This window comes from Pinus tabuliformis, chromosome J, assembly GCF_031772625.1.
Source record: "Pinus tabuliformis cultivar Carrire ecotype Pingquan chromosome J, CPIR1, whole genome shotgun sequence".
NCBI lineage: Eukaryota > Viridiplantae > Streptophyta > Pinopsida > Pinales > Pinaceae > Pinus > Pinus tabuliformis.
In genome coordinates, this window is record NC_142295.1 from 951,869,674 (window position 1) to 951,878,937 (window position 9,264).

At 33.8% G+C, this 9,264-nt stretch overlaps 1 protein-coding gene across 1 annotated transcript; it reads right to left on the reverse strand.

Moving 5' to 3' along the window:
* Positions 1 to 3,715: 3,715 nt before the first annotated feature.
* Positions 3,716 to 6,439, reverse strand: LOC149229963 (serine carboxypeptidase 1-like). Its single transcript, XM_089381166.1, has 7 exons — positions 6,416 to 6,439; positions 6,131 to 6,216; positions 5,413 to 5,558; positions 4,849 to 4,925; positions 4,441 to 4,563; positions 4,011 to 4,022; positions 3,716 to 3,835 (listed from the first exon to the last, which is right to left on the reverse strand). The coding sequence occupies exons 1-7, from the start codon at positions 6,437 to 6,439 to the stop codon at positions 3,716 to 3,718; spliced, it is 588 nt and encodes a 195-aa protein (XP_089237292.1).
* Between the last annotated feature and the right edge of the window lie 2,825 nt (positions 6,440 to 9,264).

A 9,264-nucleotide genomic window follows, 5' to 3' on the forward strand; every position in this document is an offset into this window, starting at 1 on the left:
ATGGAATTGTGATAAGGATTGTCTCAATATGAAAATCAACGATGCTCAATCATGTTTATTTTAGTGTCTATAATATTTATCTTAGGGTTTATATACGTTGGGTTTATAATATTAGTCCCTTGGGTTTAATATTATTCCCTTGGGTTCATAATCCCTTGGGGTTTTAGTATTAATCCCTTGGGTTTATTATTCCCTTGGGTTTATAATATCAATCCATTAGGTTTATAATATTAATCATTTTCAACCATGGTCAATCATAACCAACCATGTTCAACCATGGTCAAACAAGGTTGGATATGGAAATCAAGCATGGTCAACCATGGTCTAACATTGTGTCCCACAAAGATTGTCTCGATATGAAAATCAATCATGGTCAACAATGGTTGACCATGGTCCAACATTGCATTGTGACAAGGATTGTCTCTATATGGAAATCAACTATAGTTAACCATGGTCAACCATGTTTATTTTGGGTTTATAATATTGATGTTAGGGTTTATATACCTTGGGTTTATAATTGTTATCCCTTAGGTTTATAATATAAATCCCTTGGGTTTATTGATCTAATGGTTCATATTCCTAGGGTTTAATATTATTCAACAATGGTTAACCATAGTCAACCATGTTCCAATGTTGAATTGTGACAAGGATTGCCTCAATATGAAAATCAACTGTGCTCAACCATGTTTATTTTAGTATTTTTAATATTTATCTTAGGGTTTTATACCTTGGGTTTATAATATTAGTCCCTTGGGTTTAATATTATTCCCTTGGGTTCATAATGCCTTGGGGTTTTATTATTTCTTTGGGCTTATAATATCAATCCCTTGGGTTTATTATTCCCTTAGGTTTATAATATCAATCATGGTGAACGATTGTCAACCATGGTCAATCATGGGGTTTTAGTATTTTAGTATTAATCCCTTGGGTTTATTTTTCCCTTTGGTTCATAATATCAATCCCTTGGGGTTATTATTAACTTGGGTTTATAATATCAATCATGGTCAACCATGGTCAACCATAACCAACCATGGTAGGATGTCACATTGTGGAAAACATTGTTTCCATATAAAAATCATGGAAAATTATTGTCAGCCATGGTCACGCATGGTTGATCATGGTCAAGCATGTTTTATAGAATCAAACATGGTCCACCATGGTCAATCATGGCCAACCATAGTCAATCTTGGGTTTTGTATTAATCCCAATGGTTTGTTATTCCTTTGGGTCAAACGCAGTGAATCATAGTCAACTATGGTCAACCACGCTCAAATGTCGCTTTGTGACAAAGATTATCTCAATATGAAAATCAACCATGGTCCAACGTCACATTGTGACAAAGAATTAATTAATATTATAAATTATTATTATGTAAAGATAAATTAATTATTATTATTTTTATTTAATTAATTAATATTCATATTATTATTATTTAATAATATTTAATTAAAAAATTATTATTATTGTTTAACAATAATTAACTTTTTAACTATTATTTATTTATTTTTATTAGTAAATTATTATTTTTATTATAGATTATAAAATAGAATAAAATAAAAAAATATTTATATTTTTTCTTTTTTAATAAAATAAATAATTATTTATTTACGTTTTATAAAAAACCAATAAGTTATTATTATTATAAGTTATTATTATTATATATTTGTAATGATTTGTGTCATAAATAGAAAAGAAGCCTTATGAGTATATGAGCCACATTTATTAAAATAATTATTGTTACATAAAACAAAAACCAGAAGCGTCGGTATAACCACTCTCCGCCTTTGCAAAAACTACAGATTGAACGTCTGGAAGTGAACAGGCTTCCAATATCAGGTGAAGGGTCGGCTCCTTGTCAGGTGTTTGGAACTATCACTATCCGTGTTTGAAGCTTACTGAATAACCTGCATGACCTGTATCACACCGCTGGAGAGTCGATGTGGTGGCTCTTCGACTTCACACCGGCGCGTTCAATTTCATAGCGGTCAAAATTTGTAAATATTTTTTTATTTTTTTTCGATCGCTGTCCTTCGTGCCACAGCCTTGGATTTGGACTCAGACGAAGGATCTTTGAAGCATATTAACTTAATATACAATCTTGGCGGATTTGGACTCAGACGAAGGATATTTGAAGTATAGCCTGAAGGATCTCTGAAGCATATTAACTTAATATACAATCTTGGCTGATTTGGACTCAGACGAAGGATATTTGAAGTATATTGGCTTTATGTACAATAAAAATAAAAAATTTAACGCAGGTTCATCCATTTGAAATAAAAAAAGCTTTCAGCTAATTATTTAAGTTGATTTTCAGAATATTTAAGAGTAAAAATTAAATTAATAATTTACTTTAAATTTCTTTAATTTCTCTATTATATTTTAGAATATTTTTTAAATCTACTATCCAAATAAAAATAAATAAAACTAACCAAAACAAATTGCAAATTGCTTTTATTATTGACTTCAAAATCCACCCTAAAATCTAGGTCAATCTCTTTAGCAGTTGCCATGACATATTGGAACTCCAACCCACTCATTAATTACGCCGTAAGGCGTTCCCCTCTGAAACCAACTCTCCTTTGAGGTTACGTGTCTATTTGTGAGTGCTTGATTTAGTTGTTAGACGATTAAAATTGTTTCAGCCATCGGATTGATTCCACCGAAACGTTATAAGAATCGCAATTGATAGATCTCCATTGTTGAGTTGAGAGTTTGATAACAATTTATAGAAGACGGTTCAACTATCGGGACTCTGTAATGTCGATCAAAGCGGCGGCTTTGCCACAACATCAACTGCTTCCTTCCCTGAGAACTTGCTTGAAGGTATCGGTCCCAATCTTCCTCAAGTCCTCGTCTGTGTTTCACGGCAAACGCAGAGGTTTCAAGTTCAATTCTCTGCGATGTCAATCCTTGCAATCCACGGCTGTTTCGAAGGACCTCTCGACGCAGGCGGGGAACGGATTCCTAGAGCCGAATGCTATTGAGCGCAATGTGGTTCGTCTGGGGTTGCCGAGCAAGGGTCGAATGGCACCATGCAGGCGGGCAATGGGTATTGTGGGTCTCCTCTATGGCATTTGGGTTTCTGAGATTAACAGTCCATACTTGAGGTGGGGTGTGAAAGTCCCATAACTTCAAGTCATAGAGCTATTGGCTCTGAGCACCATGGATCCCTTAATTATGAAAGTATGGAGGCAAAGTTAGACAAACTACCTAGCAAAGAAAATTTTCAGGCTTCTGATCTGCGTAAAGCATTCCAAGTAAGTATGATTTTCTACCCTTGATACAGACTCCAGAGTAGAACATTGAAGATCCTCAATTTCAAAACCAATGATTTAAGTATTATTTACTGAACCGAGTTGAGAGAATTTCATACTAAACCCACTGCAGTAAATTTTAGTTGAAGAAAACGCTGACCCTCCGACTGCTTTGTCTCTTTATATTGATATGGGAATCCCAATTTCTCTCACCTATTAATCTTGATATGCATGCAGACTTTATTCAAAGGCAGATCATTTAGAGAGTTTACGAGTGGAGCTTTGTCCGGGGCCATGGCTAAAACTGCGGTGGGTCCTTTGGAAACTATCAGGTAACTTTTCTTCATTCATTCTTTGTTTTATTCAGAGACAAGATGAAATGTTTTTAATCTTTTTATTGGAAATTTCAAGTTGCATTATGCAGACAGCATGGTGTGCCTATGATTTCATGGTCTCTTATTTTAACGTTGCAGGGTACACACCTGGTATAATTCGTCAGAAATAAGTCCCTTTCCATCTGCAAAAGGCACCTCTGAGTTGTCAAATACTTCATCTGCCATCCCATTTCCAACCAGATAACCCTGAAAAACTAGCCATGCAAGAAGTCAGACCATGAGACCATCTAGTAAAATTCCTAACGAACATAACGCTGTTCATAGTCACCAACATATTTTGGAGAGGCCTGAATGAAGAAAGCTATGAATTTCAATTATTAGCAAAGAGTTTTGACCTTAATGTTCAAGGTTTGTTTAATACCTGCTTCATTTCCTGTCATAGCCAAGAAAGACAAGTTGCAACAGTCAAACATCAAAGTATCAATCATAAAACAAATTGTATTAAGAAAAATACAATGTCTAGAACATATGTTTTCCTGAAATGCAACCTCAAATCAACTTATAGGACTCCTGCTGCCACAAAGAAATTCCAGCCTATTCCAAAAACAGAGAATCCAAGAAGTCAACTGAATAACAAAACATGGGTCATGTGTGCTTTACCATTTACTATTTCATGTACCACCATTGGAATATTAATACCACAATAAGATTCCCCTCCGACATAAAATGGATTAGATAGAAACTTAGAGAATGCTTCGAACCACTACATCCAAGATTATAAACTGTACTGAGATTCACAAAAATATATACACTTGTAAACTGATTTTTTGTAGCGTGATAGAACTGAAAACCTTTATGAGGAAAGTATGTATATCTGAAGCAGCCTTAAAATCTCCAGTCTTGTAAGCTATAGCTGTATTGGAGTAAGAAAAACCAGTCCCAACTGGAGAATCAACAAAAAGAATGTTGGAGACCTACATGTGCAAAACCATTCAAGGTTAATCCATTACAACAAAAATTTATACATTCAGTGGCATCCAAGTTAAGTCCAAGTTGGATGAGAAACAATTTAATAATGGCAAATTCCAAAGTGATGAAAGCAACAGAACATAAAGGTTGATAACATAGATGCTTTATCAGTGACATAATATAGTATGCTCACTTGACGAATGTTTGAAAGAGGGAAAAAAATTTGGTGCCCTAATTGAAAACATTTCATTATAACCATAGTGGCAGAGGCAGGAGCCTTGAACGCCAACCTTAGTCCAAGAGTGTGGATTGGGGATAAGCGTGGGCAAACTCCTAGAATTGTTACTGAGATCAAAACTCATTGGACCTGCAATAGGAGAAAAAATTTGGGATAAATATTAGAAGATCTCTATCATTTTATTTTACAAATTTCTAAAAATCACTATTATGTTCTGTTTTTCTCTACACAAGGATTCCATCAAAATAGCCTCCCACCCTGCCTAGCCTTGCAAGTCTGGCAAGTGCATTATCTTTTCACGATCAATGCTGAACATTGAATAGGTAATGTTTCAAGAGTATGAAATCCATAATTTATCGATTTCCGTTATTCTTTGGTTTACAATGATATCTTAGTATTGCATAAGCCTAATTATAACAGCAGTTGACTCAGTTTTGGGTGCCAATTCCAACAACATGGGTAAAAGTGAGCTTACAGTTAGCCATTTGAACAAGCCGTTCCCATGGCCAGATTAAACAATTTGAAAACTTAATATGTACAAGATCAAAATTCATTCAGTAAATAGCAACTTTGAGCATTGAAACAAACAATAAGAGCAAGAATTCCCATAGCTGACCAATCTCATAGACAAATCCAGTGAAACCAGTGCAACCAGGACCTCCCTCAAGCCAAAGAAGAAGTGGATCATTTGTTGGATTACTTTCTGACTTCACAAAATAGTAGAAAAGTTCTCTTCCATTGGCCTCACTAACTGTCACATACCTGCATGAATATGAAGAAAACACAAAGACTTTCATGCAGTTAATTGGTCATCCAATAGAATATAAGAGTGGTAGAATCACATCTTTAAGCACTCCATATAACAATTTTCGCTCCTAGTCTTTTACATATTTTGAACTCTCCATGCAACAATTTTGACTTTAATATTTTTTAGCTTCAATTGTCACCAAATTGATTAAGTATCCATAGAAATTAAACTCTGTTCAAACATATTCACAGTCTGTGCATAACAATTAGATATCTGTATATCTTTTATGTTTTTCTGTCTTTCTTTGTCATATAAGCATGCATTCTACAAGCTATGAACATTCTACAAGCTATGAACTCTTTGGTTATGTTCTTAATCTTTGCATAAATACACAGCTAATTGTTTATTTACAAACAGGAGCAAATTCATGCATGATATTTTTGAACATGACTGTGTTAATGAATAAATATTCTTGCCAGTGAAAAATCTGGCACTTTGAATTTGTTACTTTCAATTATTGTTACATTTGAACATAGACTTTATTCATGAAAAATTATACTTTACCTTGGATAGATATGGCACTTACCCAGCATATATCTCATAACTAATATTGCCATGATATCCTGGAAAGGACTCCACTCTGGCATTTGCAGGTGCTGCCTTGCAATTCAGCTGAAGTGAGGTGATAATCAGAGATATAATTACATGGGTAGTGAATAAATTAACCACAAATTGCATGGACTTGAAGAAAATGCTGACCCTCCGACTGCTCTGTCTCTTTATATTGATATGGGAATCCCAATTTCTCTCACCTATTAATCTTGATATGCATGCAGACTTTATTCAAAGGCAGATCATTTAGAGAGTTTACCAGTGGAGCTTTGTCCGGGGCCATGGCTAAAACTGCAGTGGGTCCTTTGGAAACTATCCGATAACTTTTCTTCATTCATTCTTCGTTTTATTCAGAGACAAGATGAAATGTTTTTAATCTTTTTATTGGAAATTTGAAGTTGCATTATGCAGACAACATGGTGTGCCTATGATTTCATTGTCTCTTATTTTAACGTTGCAGGGTACACACCTAGTATAATTTGTCAGAAATAAGTCCCTTTCCATCTGCAAAAGGCACCTCTGAGTTGTCAAATACTTCATCTGCCATCCCATTTCCAACCAGATAACCTTGAAAAACTAGCCATGCAAGAAGTCAGACCATGAGACCATCTATTAAAATTCCTAACAAACATAACGCTGTTCATAGTCACCAACATATTTTGGAGAGGCCTGAATGAAGAAAGCTATGAATTTCAATTATTAGAAAAGAGTTTTGACCTTAATGTTCAAGGTTGGTTTAATACCTACTTCATTTCCTGTCATAGCCAAGAAAGAGAGGTTGTAACGGTCAAGCATCAAAGTATCAATCATAAAACAAATTGTATTAAGAAAAATACAATGTCTAGAACATATGTTTTCCTGAAATGCAACCTCAAATCAACTTATAGGACTCCTACTGCCATAAAGAAATTCCAGCCTATTCCAAAAACAAAGAATCCAAGAAGTCAACTGAATAACAAAACATGGGTCGTGTGTGCTTTACCATTTACTATTTCCTGTACCACCATTGGAATATTAATACCACAATAAGATTCCCCTCCGACATAAAATGGATTAGATAGAAACTCAGGCAATGCTTCAAACCACTACATCCAAGATTATAAACTGTAGTGAGATTCACAAAAATCTATACACTTGTAAACTAATTTTTTGTAGCATGATAGAACTGAAAACCTTTATGAGGAAAGTATGTATATCTGAAGCAGCCTTAAAATCTCCAGTCTTGTAATCTGTAGCTGTATTGGAGTAAGAAAAACCAGTCCCAACTGGAGAATCAACAAAAAGAATGTTGGAACCTACATGTGCAAAACCATTCCAGGTTAATCCATTACAACAAAAATTTATACATTCAGTGGCATCCAAGTTAAGTCCAAGTTGGATGAGAAACAATTTAATAATGGCAAATTCCAAAGTGATGAAAGCAACAAAACATAAAAGTTGATAAAAGAGATGCTTTATCAGTGACATAATCTAGTATGCTCACTTGACGAATGTTTGAAAGAGGAAAAAAATTTGGTGCCCTAATTGAAAACATTTCATTATAACCATAGTGGTAGAGGCAGGAGCCTTGAACGCCAACCTTAGTCCAAGAGTGTGGATTGGGGATGAGCGTGGGCAAACTCCCAGAATTGTTACTGAGATCAAAACTCATTGGACCTGCAATAGGAGAAAAACTTTGGGATAAATATTAGAAGATCTCTATCATTTTATTTTACAAATTTCTAAAAATCAATTTTATGTTCTGTTTTTCTGTACAGAAGGATTCCATCAAAATAGCCTCCCACCCTGGCTAGCCTTGCAAGTCTGGCAAGTGCATTATCTTTTCACGATCAATGCTGAACAATGAATAGGTAATGTTTCAAGAGTATGAAATCCATAATTTATCGATTTCCGTTATTCTTTGGTTTACAATGATATCTTAGTATTGCATAAGCCTAATTATAACAGCAGTTGACTCAGTTTTGGGTGCCAATTCCAACAACATGGGTAAAAGTGAGCTTACAGTTAGCCATTTGAACAAGTCGTTCCCATGGCCTGAAGGATATTTGAAGTATAGCCTGAAGGATCTTTGAAGCATATTAACTTAATATACAATCTTGGCGGATTTGGACTCAGACGAAGGATATTTGAAGTATAGCCTGAAGGATCTCTGAAGCATATTAACTTAATATACAAGCTTGGCTGATTTGGACTCAGACGAAGGATATTTGAAGTATATTGGCTTTATGTACAATAAAAATAAAAAATTTAACGCAGGTTCATCCATTTGAAATAAAAAAAGCTTTCAGCTAATTATTTAAGTTGATTTTCAGAATATTTAAGAGTAAAAATTAAATTAATAATTTACTTTAAATTTCTTTAATTTCTCTATTATATTTTAGAATATTTTTTAAATCTACTATCCAAATAAAAATAAATAAAACTAACCAAAACAAATTGCAAATTGCTTTTATTATTGACTTCAAAATCCACCCTAAAATCTAGGTCAATCTCTTTAGTAGTTGCCATGACACATTGGAACTCCAACCCACTCATTAATTATGTATCCAACCAAATAACAAATTGATCCATCCCGTATACTTAATTTAAAGAAAAAGTATGAAAACATCGTGTTATTTTAAACACTGCAAACTCAATTTCGAATACGCGTTAATATTGTTGGAAATTGGAATTATTCTTGCATGAAGATTCAGCAGGATTAAAATCAATTAATGTAAGAAATGATAAATTGAATTAAGTGCGGTTCATATTTAGAGTGAATTAATTAAATTAAATGCGAGTGAAGTTGAATTTACCAAATATTTGCATGTTGAAATTATTTTATGAGTCTCTAGCTGAAAAACATAAATACTCCCTAATAAATTTATTATAAATCAAATTAAATCAAATTTAATTGATCAATACAGGAGCAATCAAATTTGGTTAATCAATACAAAAACAACTACTCATATTGTGTGAATTTTGTGTTAAATTTGCATCTTTCTTTCTCGGTCTTTCCAACCAAGGTAATCCTGTGCTGCGAACATAAACTTAAACATTAATCTTAATGCAGAGGGGCAAGCAAGTTGAGTGATACTATAAATTTGATAGTATAAACATTAATCTTTT